Here is a 20,244-nt window from a genome sequence, read left to right as displayed (position 1 = left end):
TGCCGGGGCTAGGAGTACAAGCCGGCGGATGGTCGCGAACACTCAGCCGAGGAGAAACGGCGGATGGAACAGGACTGGAGGCAGCACTTTGCTTTCTCTTGCAGAGCGGTCTCGCTTTTCAATGTTCCCCGATTCCCATACCCCTGGCTCTGAAGACAAAACCTGGAACTGAGGACTCTCAGACCCAAGAACTTTGCCCTGGGACAGCTAAGCGGGGAAGGCGCGAACCTCGCACCCGGCTGGAGGCGGGGAGGATCGCGCTCCGCTGCGCCGCTGGCCGAGGCCCAGCGCTGGGTCACAGCGCGCCGCCCGGGTCCCCGCCCCACCCGCTCGGCGCGCTCGCCTCTAATTAAGCGGCTGGATCCCGGGAAGCCGCCGGGCCGCGCGGTAATACGATGAGCCGCCTTTGTACTGGTGTCACCCAACGCCGAGCATCAAAAGCGCTGCGACCCGCCGCCCAGCCCTGCTTGCTCTGCAGCCCGCCGCGATCGCAGTCCGGGGCAGCCTCTCGGCGACTGCGTCCCTTTGTCTTTCCCGCTGCAGCCCGGCGCCCCCCTCTCCTCTTGGCGTTTCTTAGCGTCCCCACACGCCACTCCCCGTCGTCTCTCCTACACGCTTCTCCACGATCGCTCCCTTTCTGCAGACGCTCTCCGACTTTCTCACCCCTTGTCTGCGGCTCCTGGTCCCCACCGTCCCACCCCACCGCTGCCTGACTCAAACTCAGGTCTCATTCGATTCTAAGGCTTGGAAACCGAGCCGGGGAGCTGACCCTAGACCTCGTGAGCGCTAGGCCAATTCATGGTAGCCCTGGACTTTAAGAGACCTGCGGCGGCCTCCTGGTCCCTGGAAATCCACCAGAGCTCAACTCAGCTCCTGCACCAAAGGACTAAACACACGCTCTGGGGCGCTTGGAAACTGGATTTGGGGCTCACACAATTGCCCCTCACCCCTCCGAGGGTGCTGGGGTCTGCCGGACGTTTCTCCTCTCCTGCCCGGCTTAAGTTGTTGACCCGGCCTTCACATCTCTCTCCCCACATCCTTTCCTTTGGCCCCCACCTCCCCTTTGCCCTCGACCCCTTCTCTTCCTCCTGCAGGCCCCTCCTCTTCTCATGTTGAGTGCCCCCCTCCTCCCCTAAGCTCTTTCCCCCTTGGAATCCCGGTCTCGCCCCTCCCCAGCCCCACTTTGTTTGAAGTTATGGAGAGATCTAGCTACAAATGGCGCTGCTTCCCCCTTAGGTCGCCGTTCTGCCTTGATTAGATTTGGGAAGGCGAGTTTCCTCCCTCCCGCAGCCTGACCCCAGTGGGGCCAGTCCCAACCGAGAGGGTCAGAAAGTGCTGACCCCATTTCCACCCCCTCCCCATGGTCAGCGGGAGCTAGGGGTAGGGAAAAAGAGAGGGAGGGCCCAGGGTAACAGAAACTTAGGGGGCATCCCGTCTTCCAATCACCCAGGGTCCCCAACTGGGCTTCCTAATTACCCCATTAGTGGAGTGGGAGGGGATGCGGCCATTTTTCAGGAATTCCCGGAATGCACCCCCCCTCCAGTCAGGCCTTCGAAGCCCCAGAGAGAAACTTCCCTTTGGGGTTTCAAAGCTAGAGCCCTCTTTCTCAAGCTGTCTTGAGGCTGTCGGTTTATGTGTTTATATCCTTAGATACCCCAAATGGGGCTGCGGACAGAGAGGTCGCCTTAACCTGGTCTATGGCCATAGACTAACCGAAGGCCTCAACTTTACAAAGAGCACCCTTTGCTGAGTGAGCCCTCTCTGTGCAGTATGTAGTATTGATATGCAACGTAATGTGTAACAACTGTTTTCAGGGAGGGGGGGGAAGGCTCCTTAATAAAAGTAAAAGTCTCAAAAAAGCACCTCGCTGCCTCGTGGCTACTGTTATGTGTGCTTTTAAACCATTCCATGTAAATTCCACTCAAAAATTTGGAAAGCAGTGGAAGGAGAGGGGGCGGGTGGGGGAGGTTAATCCGGGTTTAACGCCCCTGCGTTGCAGATTCAGGACCGGGGTTGGCCCGATTGCCTTATCGCCTCCCAACATTTGAGACGCCCATATTTTACCCAGCCAAATAGCTCGGAGAGCAGCGCAGACGGCTGCCGTGGTCGCGCCTCAGGAAAATGTGTTATTAATATCTAAATAACTTCCCAATACTGTCTGGTAAATCTCCCTTCACCGTTCCAAATGATGAATTCGTTTGAAGTCTTTCCCCAGCCTCATCTTTTCAATGTGTGTGTGTGTGTGTGTGTGTGTGTGTGTGTGTGTGTGTGTGTGTCTCTTCTCCCTTCTTCTTAGTCAGGCTTATTTCAAACTGGTAAATATCTAATTCCCTTAACTGCCACTCGGTGCACACGAATCTTTTAGGTACAGACGCCTTGAAACGGCCGCGGCGCGGCGGGTGCGTGCCCGGAGGTGAACAAGGAGAGCGCGCGTTCGCTCAGCAGGGGACCCCACTTGCTAGTCTCCAGCAACTCCTGTACGCCCCGGCTTCTCTCCCTTGCACGCCCCCCCCCCCGGGGCCGGGCTTCTGCATCCCCACTATCCCGGCGGCATCCCCAGCATTCAGACCCCACGGCCCGCAAGGGCCTGCACGTCTTCCGCGCTCCGCACTCGCTGATTCTCCCCTTTATAAAGTTTGTTTTCTGAATGTCTTCTATTAGATTACGCTCCTTCATCGCCCCTCCCCAACCTTATCTCCTTCTGTCTCTTCTCTTCTGGCCGGTCACACTAGATTTAGGCACCCGTTTATCTGGAGCGCCGTTTGCAGACTTTATTTACCCCGGGATGCGGGGCTGCGATCGTGCGAGCGCGTGTTCGCCTTTGTAACAGTTATCGCCTCATTGTAGTGTCGCTTAGTCTCAGATCCCTCCTCCTCACTCTTGTCTTGGGTTCTGGAGGACTGGGGGGCGAGGGGGGGCGGGGAGGGAGTCTTGTCAGCTCAGTGTGGGCTCGCCCCCTCGCTAGGAGTTCCCTCCCCCCGGGACCTTCCGCGTCCCATCCCCCACCGGACCGTGGGGGCCTCCCAGGCCCCCTCCTACGCTCGCTCTGTTCCTTCCACATCCAAAGCAGAGCGCTGCCTAAAGCCGAGGAATTGCCCGACACCCCCCTATCTTCCTCGGAGCCCCCATTATGCGAAGCTGATCCTCCTCTGAACAGACTCAAATCCTGCCTGGACTGTGTTTGATTAGATTGCCAACCCGGGGTAATCCTTTGATTTGGTGGAGTGTCAATTACCTTTCTCTAAACACACATTTACAGAGGAGGGAAGTTGTAGGTTTAAATCAATGCAGATCTCCTCCTGATAAATGGACGCTCTTGGTACCCTCTCGGCCCAGCCCTCTTCTCCAAGGCCCCACCCAGGTCTCTTCTTACCTATTCCCCCCCCAAACATTGACCCTTCCAGGTGTGAAGTCTCCAGGGAGGGGGGGCACGAAGAAAGAGTGCGGGCTGTGAGGAGCCCTGCCCCCCTTCCCCTATTCATTCGCTCCCCCGGAGCCTAATTAAATTTGGCAGGTCCTTGTACACACAATCAAAACAGCTTCCTCCGGTGCGGCAAACGACCGAAAACCGCATTAGCAGCCATCGCCGCTGCCAAATTAAATTGTTTCCCACCTCCGTTTACAAGTGTCTAAAACCGACACTTCGGGCTCCCCCCAACCCTTCTCTGGTCCTTCCCCGTTGGTATTCCACTCCACACCTGTTAGTTTACCTTTCTTCAAATAAATTAAGGGGAAAATGCAAAGAAAACAAACCTAGGGCCCGAACTGTTGTAGCTCAGTGGGGGAGACTACTTGCTTGGCCTGAGCCAGACTCTGGTTCAATTCTCTCTAAGGAAAACTGAAGTCCTAGCCCCGTCCTTTTCTTCCTCCTTTTCTTTCGTCCTTTTCTTCCTCCTTTTCTTCTGCGTAGCCCTGCACAGCCTTTCTGACAGCCTTTCTCACCCCTGAGCTCTCTTCTTGCACAGGACTCCAACACCCATAGGTATTCCTGGCTACACAGAAAAACAACTTCTCATCCCTCCTGGTAACTTTTTAACTGTTTCATATTAATTATAACCCACTAAGCTTTGTACCCGAGGGACCAACCAGTCCTGTGTCTGACGGGTTCAGCGGCAGCTTCAATTTAAGTGCGCCATCAGATGCCGGAGGCTTTGGCTGTGGGGCTTGTGTTGCTGTACCTATTGTCACTGTGCTTCCCTCTCTCCATCCTGCCTATCTCTGTGACTACAGAAGAACCGCCCTACCTTTCTTTGCACCCCCTTATCAGTGTCTGTGGGAAATCTCTTTCTCGACTTTCTCTGTTCCGATCTATAGCAGTCCAGCTCTACCCATCCCCTGACTCTTGGGGAGAGGGATGAAGAGGAGAGGGGCTCCCCACCAAGGGTGCAAACTATCCCCTTCCTTCCTCAGGTAAGCTGAGCTTGGCCACAGCCCTATCAGCAGCAGTCCTGAGAATTCTCACAAGCAACAATCCTAATAACTCAGTCTTAACTAGGATAAGAGGGAAAGAGGAAGAAAAAAAAAGCCCACAGTCTCATGAATATCAGCCCAAGGGAAGCAGGAGTGAGCCGTTCAGAGATGAAAGTGCGGAGAAATAAAAGCTCAATTTAATCTGCTTTAAAACCCTTCAACTTAACGTTTGTGCTTCAAACTCTGAGAGTGAAGACTGATTGGGGATAAATAGTTTCTTACCATGCCTGGAAGCTATTACACCCCTCTCCAACATAGCTTCCTATTCAGCAGCCTCAGTTTTCATTACCAGCTCTAATAAGTCTTAACATTATTAAATGCCAAGCGGACGATAGGAAGAAACGGGCCCAGGGAGGGATCTCTCTTTAGTGCTTAAAGAGGAGCGCTCTTAAACCCCTCTTTGGTGGCTCCCCGCCACGAGAAGGGCAACCCTGGGAGAAAGCATTTGTCAAAAAGCAAGAAGCCAAAACAAAGTTGTGTGTACCCCTCCCCTTGTTCTGCTCATGGGGGGGGCCGTATCTGGGAGGGTTCTGGACTCAACCCCGGGTGAGGGCTGGACGGAGCTTTTCAGCTTTAATTTGACTGTGAAACTGATGTCTAGGGAGAGAGAGAGAGAGAGAGAGAGAGAGAGAGAGAGAGAGAGAGAGAGAGAGAGAGAGAGAGAGAGAGAGAGAGATCTACACGTCACCTATGGTCAAGCTGCAAACTCCCAGGATCCAAAGGCTCATGGATAGGCCCACAGCCACCTGAAAGATGCAGGAACTCACAAGGCCATCCAGTGTCCCGGAGTGCCACTCACACCCCAACAGCAAGGGGATCAGTCAGGACACCAGCCCCCCTGCAAACAATTTCATTCTTACAGGTTTGTACATTCCACACCTGTGTTCCCAGCCAGTCTCATCTGGACAGGCCAGACCTGGTCTCTAAAGCCCTGGAGACTGGGAGCGGACTGGGTTCCAGGCAGGGAAAAACCTCTCTCCTGCGAAGACTCTGGTTCACTGGTTTTGTGAATTCTCCAAGGCAGAGGGATTCCCCCAAAACACAATCCTCTTTCTGTCCCCTTTCCTGGTCCCTTCTTTTTCTCAGAAGCCACTGACCTTTTGCTGTTCATCACACACTGAATTTGACACATCCCCCTTGGTACATAGGGCGCAAGCAATCTCTAAACAAACTCAAATATCCCAACTGCTTCCTGGGGGTAACTCTTAGAGGTGTTTGGTGTGTAGTGGGTGCCTTAGAAAGATTATTCAAATTTAGGATCTATCAGTAGTACTCTGATTTTTTTTAAAAGACTAATTTGTCTTTCTGATAAACTGAGATAAACCCTGGGTTTCCAGGAAGGAGTCCCAGGGCTCTGGGCATAATGGCCAAGGCAGGAGCCAGAGGCTATCTCCTGCGGCAGAGCCTGGGCCCCTCTGGCAGGCTTGGCACAGTGGGATACCAGGTCCTGTTCTCTCTCTCTCTCTCTCTCTCTCTCTCTCTCTCTCTCTCTCTGTGTGTGTGTGTGTGTGTGTGTGTGTGTGTGTGTGTGTGTGTGTGTTTGTCCCTGGAGGGATAGCAGTCCTTCCAGAAGGGGTCCCAAGAATATCAACAGCCTGCCACTTGCTTGCTTATTCCCCAATCCTTTCCGTTGAATTGGGCTGGTGGGGTTGGGCCTCCATCTCTGGGTGTTGTCTTTAGAAGTGGGACTTTGTCTGTGAAGTTCATCTTCAAGGTTGGGAGGCATGCCAGAGAACTAGAGGGAGACCTAGACTGGGGGTGCTGAGAAGGGACTCTGCAGAAAACTCTGGAAGTATTCTTGGACTATAAGGGATTTTTAGTAACCACCCTGCTCTTTCTGCTAAGTTACTTGTCTTTCTGACTCACTTGCCTCCCTGGCATGTGTGTTCCAGGCTCCTTCTTTTCCAGGGTCAGTCTTTGGGACTCTGAAATCTTCATACCCATTCCCACCACCCCTTAGGGCCCCATTTTCATATAGACAAGAAAAATTTCTCGGGAGTGGTGACGAAGGAAGACTTCCCCATCCAGAAACAGAAACACATCCCGGCTCTCCAAGCCGGGGTGCAGGCACTTGAAAGAGGAAACTGAGCGCTGGATTCCGCACTGAGAAGCCTAGTTAAGGTTGGACAGAGGTGTTGGGTGAATCCCCCGACCCTTGGCATCTGGGAACTTGGCCTCCAGCCTCTGACACACAGTGCTTGCCAAGAGGAAAGCACTCGTGTGCCCCTACTCCTCCCTGGCCATGCGGGACTGAGAGACAGCCCTTGCGGCTCCGGCTAATTTTTATTGATTGCAGCGGTCGGTCAGCTGTCAGGCGGGGTTTCAAGGGACCATTTAGAAAGCGTGTGCGGGTCTGGTTAACAAATTCATTTAGGGAGCCCCGGGCGGGCTCCTCCTTCCTCACCCTCCTCCCTGCCTCCCGCACGCCTGCCCAAGTTTTCTATAAATAATTGATCGACGCCAAAATGCCAACTCCAGAGGCCGCACAGGCTGTGGACCCGTGCGTGTGTGCGCGCGCGTGCGCTGGGGTGGGGGAATGGGGGTGACAGCTGAGGCACAGGATTGTGCTACCCCGCAGTCTCGCTCCCAGGACTTGCAGTGGTGGGGAGGAAAAGACCCGCACATCCTAAAGCCTGCAAAACCCGGGCCGCTCGGCGATCTGCGACTTTTTCCCAGCGGTAGCAGGGGTTAATCCGCACAAGTTCTCACCAGAGGCGTGGGGGAAAAACGTGGCCTCCGGCGTCTCGGGCCACGGTAGGTTCTTACCTTTGTCGCCCAGGATGCCATCGATGCTGTGTTTGGCTTTCTTCTCGCCATCTTCTTCTTTCTTGTCTCCTTCCTCGTCGTCCTCTTTCTTCCCGAACTTGATTCTGAGCACTCGGCTAATCGAACTCACTAAACCTCAGAAATGAAAGGCAAAAGGGGGAGTATAAGTTGTTGGGGCCGAGGAGTTGGGGGGGGCGGAAATCAGACAACCCCCAATCTCAGCTCCCAAGCCCTTCAGGCTTGCATTTCTTCCAGCTTTAGAAACCTGGCTCACTCCTGGAGCATGTATGTCCAGGTAAACCTGCGGAGGCAACCCCCGAGTGCTTCTCAGTTCGAATCCTTGGACCTTCACAAGGTACCTGAGCCTACCTTGTGCCTACACACACTCACCATAAGCCTACTGCCCTGGTGTTGCCCGGCCCTTGCTCCAGCCAGGCAGGTGTGTCCAGGCCCTGCATGCCTGCTGTACACAACGGTACAGTCAGACAAATATCCGGCAGCTTCCCCCCCCCACCCTCATCACAGTGTGGTCTGAAGACCTTGATTCAGAATAAAGGGGATGGGAGCCCAGGTGCACCAGCTCTCCTGGGGCAGGTCTTTCTTTCTCCAGACCGCTTTCCTCAAAGCTCAAGAGAACCTCACCTTCAAGGTTAACTTCCTTAGAATCCCCCTCTCCTCTTTTTCTTCCCGCCTCTGTTCCTTCTTCCGAACCTCTCCCTTTCCAACTTTCTCTTCCCCTCTCCCTTCCATCCTTCTGGCTTTTGCTTCACTGATAAGCCTGTATCCCCCCCCAGATGCCTATCACCCTCTCATCCCTTTCCTCTGTCCACCCCCCCACCCCCAGGCCTACCCTCTGAATCTCCATCGAGAGGCCTGGCCAGCTCCACCGCTGGCTCAGCTACCTTCTCACCTGAGGGCACCGTGCTTCGGTCGCAGTGACCGTCCTTCAGCAGCCGGTCCCGGATTTCCCAGCTGAACATCCCGGGGTTCTCTCTCTTATACTCCTCAATCTTTTTCTCCACATCCGGAGTCGCCACCTGCTTCAGAGGTGGAGGTGGGAGAGCAGGGACAGAGAGATGGGATGGGAGAAGGAAAATAGTTTTAGTATCAACCTCCCAAAAGCTTCCAGCCAGGCTGTCCCCTCCGGTGGCCACTCCCTTCCTCCTAAGATGGGTTTTGGGTTTTCAAGGTTCCAGAATGACATCAGTGGGGGCAGCAATAAGAAATAAAATAAAATACAATTCATAACCCTGTGGTTCCTCCACCTCCCCCCCCCCCATCACCTCAGGCAACGCCAAAGGGAGATTTCCTTTGGCTAGGGTCGAGATGCAGATGTAGGGACATTCCAGTGAAGCTTCAAAGTCTTAGACAATCTAGAGCTCAGCTAACCCATCCTTCAAAATTTCAAATAATGGGGACAGTATCTCAGAGCTAAGGAAAAGCTTCCATGGGAAGCTTCCGGACAACCAGGGCTGCTAGGTGACACGGGATATTGAGAGAGGTGACAACCAAGGTCTGTGTACTAGAGAAGGCCTGCTGCCAGCCTTAGAGGCAAAGACACTCACTCTGGGCTTGCTGCCTCCGATAGCCCCGGGTCGGATGGACCCAGTCTCCTGATACCGGCACAGAATCTTGGAGACACAGCCATGGGAAACACGGAGCTGACGGGAGATGACGCAGGGCCGGATGCCATGGTGGGCCATTTCCACTATCTTGTGACGAATGTGGTTCGGCAGGGGTCGACCATTGATGAAGACCCCACCAAGCTGATTGACCCGGCCTTGGCCAAGAGGGGTGGACACTGTGGGGAGGGAGGAAAGATAGTGAGTACAGGACAGAATGCAGTTAGTGTGGGGGAGGAGAACCCAAGACTCCTAACAGCTGATCTCCAAGGTTTACTTGAAGCTCTGGGAGGCTCCTACAGGGAGAAAGAGTCCTGGCTTCAGGGACTTGGATTGTTTGTCCTCCCCACCTCCCAAAGTCCCTCTACACTGCAGGAAATGAGTATACACCTTTGGGTGATGTAAAAGGCAGGAAGGACAGAGTGGAGCCTAGTGGAGAATAGAGATCCTAAAAGCAGCTGCAAATGGCTCTGGGCCGCTAGCTTGGGGGTCACAGGCCTGTTTGTTGCCTCTGGTAGAGGCTGACAGCTGGGGGGGGGAATGTAGCCCACCAGGTCAGTCCTACACCTCTGGCCGTTAGGACTGAACTATTGGATCAGTTAGGTTAAGAGGCTATTTGACTCCCAACATTTCTAGCTCTGGCTTGAGCACCCAGGATGCACCCACCCTGCACAGCGTGAGGACTGGGGATATAAAGCTGCCTGTGTAGCGTCTGGGAACACAAACCACCCCTTAGCAGATTCCCCGGCTTTTAAAAACACCCTTAAAGTTCTCATTTCGTTGGGGGGGGGGGGACAAATCAGGGCACACTTCACGATGATCACAAGCTTCAAAATACCCCAACTTGGTCTCAGAAATGCAGTAATTGTCCCAGCAGTCTTTGCTGCAACTAAGATGGGCCACTTTGTGTGTGTGTGTGTGTGTGTGTGTGTGCGCGCGCACACACACACACACACACGCGCGCGCCTCAGGAAGATAGGCATACCTAGTGTGTTCTGGGGAAGGAAGAACTTAGGCAGGCCTTAATGCAAAGTCTACACAATTTTCTTACAGAAGGTTGGGGGGACACCCGGTGCACTAATCCAGCCTCGATCCCCCCAATTTGGGGACTCGCGGCTACAGAGATCTAGAAGATTACAACGATTTCACAGCGGCCCGAGCGGAGGAAGCAGACAGAATAATTGGAATGGGGGAGGCTAGAAGAAGCTCGGTCTGCTGAGCTGTTCCTACCGCCCCCTCTTTACTTTCCCGCTCCCCCCCCCCCTTCACCAATTTTTCTTTGTAAAAGTAGGTATCTGAAACCACTCTCAGATTTAATCAGAAATCGTGCGTCGCCGAGCCAGAGTCCCTCGGTCTCCGTGGCGGGGTACGCCATTAGCGCTGGAGAGCTCTCGAACGCCCAACTTTATATTCAAGAGCCTCTTTAGCGACCCGCACTCCGCTCTCCTCAGTATTCTGCGTCATGTTGGGCAAATATTGTCCTAATCCTTTGCGCGTCCTCAGCCGCCTGTTTTGCTTGCATTCGTTCCAGGAGAGGACTCCGGCAAATCCCCGGCTGCCGCGCTCTCCCGCCTGCGTGGCCGCTCGCGCGCACTTGATCACGCAGCCCGCTCTCTTCGCCTCTGTCTAATTCGGGGACCCGGCGGCTTCTCGCTGCCCGAGGGAGGGAGCTCCCTCCCTAGATCGCCGGCTGCCAGACCGCCCCTTCTCGCCTTCTCTCCCCATCCTCCCGCACCCACAAGTGGGGCCCACACAAGGACAAGAGGGGCGGCTAAAAAATAAAATTGGCCGCCGGTTTCTAACTGCTCCTGAGACACCATGGGCTGTCTGAGCGGAGGAAACTAGAAGACCCTTTGGTGACTGGCTGAAAGCCTTCCATAGGTTTAAATAGAAAGGAGAGGGGGCGCGCAAAGGGGCCCTTTCTCCTCTCCCGGCCGATCGCCGCCGGCCGGTCCCCTCTGCATCCCCGAGTGGCTAGAGAATTTGGCTGAATAGGTTTGAACACTCGAAACAGTCCCCTGGATTGCTGTACCCTCTTTTGGTCTTAGAGTTTCTCTCCCGGGACATTTGCAGACTTTAGAAAGACGTAGGGAAAAGTTATGTTTTTAATTTTTTTGTTTTTGTTTTTGCGGGGGAAATATGGCACTATGCATTGTTTTCAATTAGTTTGTGTCGGGGCCGGAAAAAAAAAGCCAGTTAGTAAGTTGCTTTGGAGGAAGCGGACGGTCTGGTAGAGTGGAAATAGAGTATCGCTTGTTGGTATTTCGAAATAAAAGGGGTTGGAGGGACCCCATCCCGACTTTGAGGGACCGATTCAAAACTAGGGAAGAAAGCCGGCGGCGCTGCGCAGAGACCCGGGAACTCTGCAGTGTCAGAGAAGAGTGGGAAACCCTGGAATTTACCGGAGCGCAAAACGGACCAGATGCGAATTCCCCGGGGAGTCGCATCCTGCGGGGAAAGGCCGGCTGCCGGTGACCCACGGAGTGCGGGCCGAGGGTCAGCGGAGTCCACGCAGAAACTGACAAGTGTCCGCTCTAGAAACTTCCCGGGTCGCACGCGGAGACTGGGACCCAGCAGAGCCCAGGAAGCCCCGCTGCTCGCTCCCCTTGAGGGTGCCACCTCCGAGGTCCTCGGGGCGGGGGACCCTGTAAAGACCTCCTGCGCGCTCTCTTACCTTCCAGGGGGAAGCCGGTGCGCGGGTAGTTCTGCCCCGGGCCGGGTCTCATCATCCTGGGGACCGCGCCGGGCAGCGCCGCCATTCCTGCGCACGCTGGAGACGAATCCAGAGTCGGCTGGATAAACCTCTTGGCGTCTCTTCCTTTCACCCCTGCTGCGATCCTCCTCTCCTCTTCTTCCCTCCCCCCCCCCCACTAGCCTCTTCCCCCTCCCTTCTGCACACCCCCCCCCACCCGGCTGCAGACGCGCCCCTTCCAGAAGCTGGGCGGGGGGGGGGGTGAGATGGGGGCGGGAGGAGTGGAAGGTGGCGACAAGGAAGTTCAAACAAACAAACACTCCAACCCCAAGTCCGCCTCCACCCGCCAGGCTCGGCCAGAAGTTAAGCCGAATGACACCGGCTGCAGTGGGCCGAGCAGGCCGGGCTCCCTGTTCCCAGCTGCGCTTTGCGGGCCACCCGCTCCCGCGCTCCCGGCCGAAGTTCCTGAGCCCAGAGGTTGCGGAGTAGCTTTCTTTGGGTCTTTATTTATATATTTATTCTCTGGCTCGGACTCCCTCCTCCCCTCGATCCCTCCTCTCAGCGCTTCTTTCTGCTCGCCCTCACACCCTGTCCCCTGGAGGACTGGAATGGGGACGAGCTCCTGCTCGGGTTTCGGACTGGAGGGGAGGTGACCCGAGCGACAGGGTTGGGGAACACAAGAGGAAAAGCGAGGGGGCGCGAGCGATCAGCTGGGTAAGTTGTGCAAAAGTGCTCAACGGCAGGGAAGGGGAGGGAGCAGGCTGCAGCCAGAGAGATCTGATAGGTTCGGACTTTTCTTTTATTCATGAGCAGGAAAGGGGGCCAGTTCGGGAGGGAGAGGGGACCGATAACGAAAAGAAGTCTCCAACGAATATTTTTCCCCCTTCCTTTTAATCTCCAACTCGACCTCGTTCTTTTTTTTTTTTTTCTTTCTTTCTTTTTTTCCCCCAGGGGGTGGCGGGGGAGGGAGATAATTTGAAACTCTGAGTCCAGGGATGGCGTGGGCCGGGGGTGCTCGGAGGGAGGGAGAGGGTAACTTCTTTTAAGTGTTGTCCAGATGAGCTGGCAGGTCTGTGCTCCGGACGGCTCTCAGCTGTCTGCCCGCTGTGTAGGAAAGCCGGCCTTGGGATGGGATCTTCTCTGTTCTCTCCGGCTATCATGGGCCTCCTGGACTAGGGTCCACCGCACGTGTCCCTTCTCCTTTTAGTTCACTAGCTCTGAACATTCCTTGACAACTACTCCCTCCCTGGGCGGAACAGAGTAGGGTGACATCCCCGGAAGAATTTTGACTTCGCTGATACCTGTCAGGGCTTTACTGCTTGCGCCTGGTCTGGCCTCCTGCAGCTCGGAGAAACACAGCAAGGTCTACATCCCCAGAGATGCTGGCAAATCTGAGTCTGCCAAACCCTCGAGAATAACCTCTCCAGCTCCTCCTCCAGCTCCTAGGCCACCACCTAGGAGCCCTTTCTAGTGGACTCAGGATGTCTGGGAGTCAGATGGGAGATGAGTGGGAGACAGACAGATAACGCTGGGTACCAACTCTACTCCTCCACTGGGGGGCTGGGGAGGTGGTGGCCCAATTAGATGGTTTCTCTCTCTCTCTCTCTCTCTCTCTCTCTCTCTCTCTCTCTCTCTCTCTCTCTCTCTCTCTGTGTGTGTGTGTGTGTGTGTGTGTGTGTGTGTGTGTGTGTTTGGTCAGAGATCCCACAATTCTCTGTTCTCTGATGCCACAGTAACCAGTGGTCTCTGCCTTAGGACATAGATTCCTAGGGTTGAAAAGCCCTCCCAGCAGGATAGGACGCCACCATTACAGATCTTTTGTGCCCCCCCCCCTACATCCCCAACACTCCAGTAAAAGGCCTCTCTGGCCCAGCCCTGGAGGTGAAATACAATAAACTAAATTCAATCCTCCAGCTCATGCCCTGCCCAGCCTTCTCCTGGAGGGGGTCAGTCTGGTCGTGGCCTGGGGGTGCTCTCTGCTGGCTGGCCTCAGTGTGTCCTCTCCCTTCCCCTCCTCCTCACCTGTGACCTTTGCCCCTCTCAGCATGCTACTGACCCTTTCTCATAGCTGAGGGGTTCATCAGACTTCTTTGTGGGGCAGGGGTGGGGGTGGGCTTCCGGGGATGGGAGCCCTGTGGAAAAGCTTGTTAAATATATGTGTGCAGGATTGAATGGGGAGAGGAGAGAGGCCAAGTGGTTTTAGACTCTGCGGCCTGAGTCACACCTACTAGCCAGGTGGGGAGACAGAGTTTTTGCCCTGTAGGTTGTTGGAAGGGGGTGAGAAATGCTAAGTTCCTGGGGACCCTGATCTGCTTTGACTCCTGAGGTAGATATCCAGGGTTTTTTTGTTTTTTGTTTTTTGTTTTGTTTTTTGTTGTTGTTTTTATATAAGCATGTATATATCCATGTCTTTCTGTAAACATACAGTACACACATTTAATGTAGTCTCCTTCAGTCTTCCATCTGTCTGTCCATTCCTCTACCCCCACCAACACCCTCCTGGTATGGCAGACTTTTAGCGACTCTCCTTTGTGTGGTGGTGTGGTAGCTCTTCACTGACAAATTTGGGTTTTGATGTGCAGGTGAGGTCTGTGTAGGCCTGTCTTGGGTCAATCTTGGGTAAATTAATTGTGGGCTCCTCAATGGGGGGTGTAATGCTGTCTTAGCATAGCTGAAAGCAAAGTTTGAGAAGGGGTGCCATGCATATTTTGACTGTCTCCCCTTCTGGAAGTGCCTGGGACCTGGGCTGTCAGGCCTAGTTTCTTCATACCAACCCTGTAGCTGGAGCGAAGTTGGAGGTGGGGCAGACACCCAGCTGGTAACCTTGGTACAGAAAGGGTGTTACTGGGGGCCCCTCAGCATCCTTGGTGACCACAGCATCCTTGAGGTGATCTTCTGCTCAGTCCTCCAGGAAGGAAGACACAGAGGCTCACTACCCAGGCCCTGCACAGGACACATAGCTGCTGGGGATCCCTGGAGCCCAGGCAGGGCAGACACCAGAGGGGAGGAAGTGGGCTTGTCTGTCAGAATGAGCGTGGCCATTCTCGCCTGTTGGAGAGCAATTTCACAAATGATTTTTGCAACAATTAAGAAGTGTGGAGGGGTGAAATGGCGATTTCACATCCAGCAGGGGAAAGGGGGGTTCACCTGGGGATGGGTGGTTGCAGCTGGGGTAGGGGAGAAACTCTCCTGCTTGGCCGGTCCCCTGGCTAGCCCCCAAGTCCCAGGGTACCCCCTCCCAAGTCATCAATCAACTCCCAAGGCCTCCAGTGCCTCAGAGGTTCTCAGGGATCCAGTTCCAGCTGTGAGCTCTAGCCAGTGCTTGCCCTGCCCAGCTCTCTCTCTCTCTCTCTCTCTCTCTCTCTCTCTCTCTCTCTCTCTCTCTGTCTGTCTTTCCCTACCTCCCCCAACCCCCTTCTACCCTCCCTCTCTTCCCTTTCCCTCCGCCTCAGTTCTCTGAACACTTTTTCTGTCCCTGCCTCCCCTTGTACCCCCGCCATCTGTCTCCTCTCTCCTCTGGGTTGCTTTGTGCTTAGGGTCCCTCTCTCTTCCTCCTTGCTTTTCTGACTCCTCCCCAGCGGGTTTCCTCTGCCCGACTCTGTGGTTTGGTCTTCCCGCCTCCCCATCTCCATGGTTTCCAGAAGTATGACCGGCCTCCACTGCTCTGTGGGCTGGAACTCAGACCAGAATCCTTTGGTCCAGATGGGGCTGGACCTTGGGGATGAGACTCTTCATCCCCCTCCCTCCCCTTCCTCCCCTCCCTCCCCTCCCCCTTTCCTCTTCCCCATTCTCTTGTTCTCTTTTCTTACTCCTCTTTCTCCTTCTTCCTACCTTCCTTCTTCCCTCCTCCCCATCTCCTGCCTCTTTTCTTTTCCCCCCATTCTTCCTCCTTTCCCCTCGCCCATTCTCCCTCCCCCTTTTCTTTCCCTTTTCCTTGTCTCTCCTTCCGCTCCCCTCCATCATCTTTTCTCTTCCCCCCCTTCTCTTTGGTCTCAAGGTATATGACATCCCCCTTGCCCCCACTCCCTCCACCACTTGTGTTCCAGTGCTGTCCCTCTTGGGCAGCCATCTCCTTAGTCTACCTCTCCCAGCCTCGTCTGGAATCTGCACACAAACTCTCCCTCTCTTAAAGAGCTGCAGCAACACCAACCGTCTTCCGTTCGTGCTTCTAGCAGAGCCCTCCACAGTGCATTAAGCAGGGAAGAAAGAAATGGGGAAGGGGGCACTCTGGACTGTTTGAAGGGATGGGGTACAACTGGGGGACGGTGGCCCTGGTTGCACAGATCTGCACAGGACAGATAGAAAACGTGAGAGTTCAGCCAACTGAAGCCTGGACCCCCAGCCAGTGCCCACTGCTGGTGCCCCAGTGCTCATGCGCGTTCGCTCTCTCTGTCTCTTACTCTGTCTCTGTCTCTCTCTCAGAAGTGGATACTGTTTACTTCAGCTCAGATACAGTGAGCGGTTTCAGAAAGTGATTACCCACCGCGGCATCTTTCTTTACAGGGTGCTAAAGACACCCTGAAGAAAAAAAACGGGGCTTTTGATTTGGGGCCTTTGATATTTCCTGAGCCTCTGCTGGGCCAGAGCCACCACCTGGAATGCCTGTGTTGGGAGAGACCAGAGAGTGGGTGTAGGAAGGGGACAGGCAGAGAGTAGCCTGGAACTAAGCCCCTGAAGTTCCTGAGGCCTCCAGGTGGGAGTCTGGAGCAGAACTGGAAAGGATTCCCTGGGGACTCAGCCATGCCCACTCTTTTAGGGACTAGGTCCTTTGCGGGAGCAAAGTGGTGAAGTGCCTGCCCAAGGAGGACCAGGAAGCCCAATTGTTCTTGTATCTTACATTTTAATGCCCCCCTCTAATAAAATTAATTTGCATAGAGATTGCTGTTCTCCAGGCTGAGAACCACACACTGAGAGCCAGATGCCTCGGGGTAGGGTCTGAGGGCTCCTCCGCTGACTTCCTAGCCACCTCTTTTCCCCTTTCCTCATTTCCCTCTCTCCCCCTTTCCCACCCTCTCCCCCTTCTCTTCTACCCTGCCACCTCACTTCCTCTCCACAGGTCCCCGCTCCTGTTCCCAGAGCTCTTCCCTCCCTCCTCTTTCTCCTTTCCTCTGCTCCCCACTGCCTCTCCTTCCTTCTCTGTTTCTTCCTCTTCTGCCTTTCCCTCAGGCCGGCTCTCAGAGCCTGCACCTCCTAAGATTCTAGAAATGAAGAGCAGGGCGGATGAAGCTGGGGGAGGGAGCCAGGAGATGCCAGGATGGCACCAGTTATCCTTGACATTGAAGATGGCTGGCCCTGGCTTCCTCCTCCTTGTCCAGATGAACCCCTCCTGCCCTCTGCTTTCCCCTTGGTCTTTAGGGATACAGCCAAGGCTGTCACTAGGATCTGGAATATCCTTTCTTTGGTCATGTCTTCTCTCTTTCCCTTTGACTCCTGGAGAGGGAAAGAGCCAGGAGTGGGAGCCCCCCCCCCCCCGCCCAGCTGAGTGGGGTTGGGTGACTTTGTATGCACCCTCACTGTGTGTGGTTGGGAGCCTGTGTGTGCACACATGTACAAAGAGCCTGTGAGCACAGCCTGCTTTGGTGCACAAGTGACTTCTCTGGGCTCCCAGTAGCCAGGACAAAAGAGCAAGTGTCAGATGGAACCAGGCTGCTGGCTCTGACCCCTTTAGGTCCCTCCCCCAAGTTCAATTTGCACCAAGTCTGGGTGTTAATGGGTTGTAGACCTTGCCCTTGGACAATTACCTTATCAGGGCCGAGCATCTATGGCGCTTGCAAAGTGTTTTCATTAAACAAACCAAAGGGGGGCAGTGAGCCCGGTGTAGTCTGACCTGCAGCCAGGGGCTGTGAGCTGTGAGCCAGGGAAGGCCTCAAGCCCAGGGAAACTTTCCCTCAGCCCCCCAGGCTTTTTAGGGGGCACCAGGAAGACCAATAATGGGGAATGAAAAGATCAAACGCTTCCTGTTCTCCACCACAGATTGGCCAGTTGCCAAGGGGGAGCCTATGGAATTGGGCTCCTTTGGCCTCTGGAGTTCCTGCTTCCTCCTGTTTCAGAATTGGTTCATTGGAGAGGGAGGCAGTCTCTCCACTCCTGTCAGCTGGAGCAAAGGCCTTGGAAGCTCCTGGAAGCTCTATCAGAGGGAGGGCATTGTTCTGTGGATTGCTTCCAACTGTGGTCATAGATGCTTAGTGCATTCTCACTGAGTGAACGAATGATGCTCACACAGGCAGGCTATCTGGGTTCAAGAAAGAGCCGAGGGGTCAGTGATTCGCTCTGAGCCTTCCCACATTCTCTGCAGCCAGGATACAAGGTGGAGTAGCAGGAAGGTATGAGGCCATCTGTGCATGGTGAAGCGGGGACACAGCTTACCAGTCAGTTCTGAGTTTGGTGGTTGGGTTGGAGCCTGGTGCCCTGCTTATAGCTGGCACTCAATACATGCTGCCTCCTTCTTGCTGCCCACCCCCTCTGCCTGCCTCCCACCTCCCCTGCCTGGCAGTTGGGTATTGGGCCCATCTCTACCTCCATGTTTGGGCTATGTGCCCTATAGAACAAAGGATGCTCAATTGAGAGCCAAGCAGAAAGATTAGGACTTGTCCCAGACCTCTGGATACACCCGTTCCTGCCCTGGGCATTCTCCAGTGAGAAGTAAGCTAAGTTCTGACTCAAGGTTATGGTAGGAAAAGATTTTTAACTTAGATTTCTTTGACTCGAAAAAGAATTGGTTTCCCCTTCACTGATACCCAATATCAGGCCTGGAGTGGACACTCCAATGAGTGAAGGAAGGAAGAAAGGAAGGCAGGAAAGGTGGCAGGGGATTGTATGCCCTGGAGGCATGGAGGGAGTAGGGGACTTGAAGACCTGGGAAGGCTGGGGATGGATGACCTTGCCCAAAGCCTTTGTAGTTTCTGGAGGCTCCGACCTGACTGGCAGGTGCCCAGCAGAGGAAGGAGGCAGCCAGCCTGGACCTCTGGGGCCGCCTGGTGCCCAGCCTTCATTGGAATGTGTGGGTGGAAGGGATGCATGCCTTATTTGTCTAGGTGAATTAGAAGCACAATCCCCGTCTCCCAGAGGGAGCCGTTGGTTCATATTTATACATTTGGTCTTACAGGTGTAAAATAGGGTTCCTTTATGCTTATATCGTAATTTTTCATTTGAATTTCAAGCCTTTATTCCCTTCCTTGGATTCAAGCCTTCCTCCCGAACTCGATTCTCTCCATACCCATTAATTCCTTCATCACAGAAATGAATTCTATCTAATTTTCTATAGCGGCAGTTAGAGCAGATCAAAAAGTGCCCGGGCAGAGAGGCTCCTTCCACCACGGTGGCTGTCGGCTCCCTGCACCCCGCCCCCACCGAGGCTGAGGTTCGGAAACCAGGGCCAAAAGCCTGAAATAGATGTCTCCTCTCTCCATCAAGACCCTGCTGGCTGGTGGGAAGGGGTGGAGTGGGGAGTGGGGCAGAAGAGACCACAACTGTGAATGTAGGAGAAAGTGGTCCTACACCATTTGGTTCCCACTCAGAGGCAGGCAGTGGGCAACGGTAGCCTCACCCTGGAGATGAAGAGACAAAGGCTCAGAGATGCAAAGTGGATTCCATGAGGTCACAGAGCTTGGATGCTGGAGGCACCTGGGCTTCATTATTTTTATCTTTAATGGCTTGCAGGGCTAGAGATGGCTCAGCAGTTAAGAGTATGTGTTCTCTTGCAAAGGGCTTGAGTCTGGTTCCCAGCACCCATCTCAGGAGGCTCATACCTGGCTATAACTATTGCTCCAGGGATATGACGCCCTCTTCTGGCTTCTGTGGGTATTGCACCCATGTTATAGAGACAAGCATTCATACACACGAAAGGAAAAAAATGGTGTGTGTGTGTGTCTGTGTGTGTGCGCCTGTGTGTGTCTGTGTCTCTGTGTGAGTATATGTGTATGTGTGTGTCTGTGTCTATGTGTCTGTGTGCCTATGTGTGTGTTGCCCTCAGAGGCTAGAAGAGGAAATTCTATTCTTGGAGCCCGTGTAACAGATGCACGTAAACTGGGTTTTTGGGCTCTGGGAACCGAACTTAGGTCTTTTGAAAGAGCAGCCAGCGCTTTTCACAGCATGCACCGGGACCCCCTCTCCAGCCCCCTTCCTGCTCTCTCTTAACAGCTCTCCCATCCATCCATCCTGTGCTGCTGGACTCTCACCCCAGGTGCACAGAGGCTGCTGATGTCACAGAGTGGTTTTCTGGTATCATCAAACAAACTCAGCAGAGAGAATGGCTCTGAGTGAGTGGAGCAGGCGTCACAGTTTACTAGCTAAGTGCAATCTTGGTTTCATGTCCCTATGGAAAGTCATGCTGTGCTCATCTCTGAAGGAAAAAACACAGCAGCCTCAGACTATGGGAGCCTCAGGCCAGGCAGAGCTCGGCAGCTCTGTGTCAGCTGGGCTCCACGCCCATTCACACACTCGCTGAGTTCACTGTCTTCTAGTGCTATGTGGTACCCACGCTCCCACCAGCAGCCAAACCAGTCACTGGCATCAACTGTTATCACCAGGGGGCTGGAGTCATCCCTATTTGGGGGTCATTGGGGCGTGATGACCTGTGACCTGTGACCCCAGCCAGCAGGGGTAGGAGCCTATTGGGTTGGGGTCATTTTGGAATTCTGGAGGAACCTGATGAGCCACTTCCAACCAGGGCTTTTCATTAGGTAGCAAATCAAA

The 20,244-nt window shown here is 54.3% G+C and overlaps 1 protein-coding gene across 2 annotated transcripts in view; it reads right to left on the bottom strand.

The window, feature by feature from the left end:
• Nucleotides 1–11,617, bottom strand: part of Pax7 (paired box 7) — a 95,196-nt gene extending 83,579 nt beyond the window's left edge. The window contains exons 1-4 of one of the 2 annotated variants that reach the window (XM_021160850.2): nt 11,533–11,617; nt 8,802–9,037; nt 8,147–8,276; nt 7,237–7,371 (exon numbers count right to left, since the gene is read on the bottom strand). In XM_021160850.2, coding sequence (XP_021016509.1) covers nt 7,237–7,371; nt 8,147–8,276; nt 8,802–9,037; nt 11,533–11,617 — 586 coding nt within the window. The remainder of the gene's footprint in view (nt 1–7,236; nt 7,372–8,146; nt 8,277–8,801; nt 9,038–11,532) is intronic. The other variant, XM_021160851.1, reaches the window with a different exon arrangement.
• Nucleotides 11,618–20,244: the final 8,627 nt, after the last annotated feature.

Source organism: Mus caroli, unplaced genomic scaffold, assembly GCF_978045245.1.
Source record: "Mus caroli unplaced genomic scaffold, Mus_caroli_1 scaffold_6, whole genome shotgun sequence".
Lineage (NCBI taxonomy): Eukaryota > Metazoa > Chordata > Mammalia > Rodentia > Muridae > Mus > Mus caroli.
Note: the sequence above shows the minus strand (reverse complement) of the source record. Positions and strands in the feature narration are given on the sequence as shown.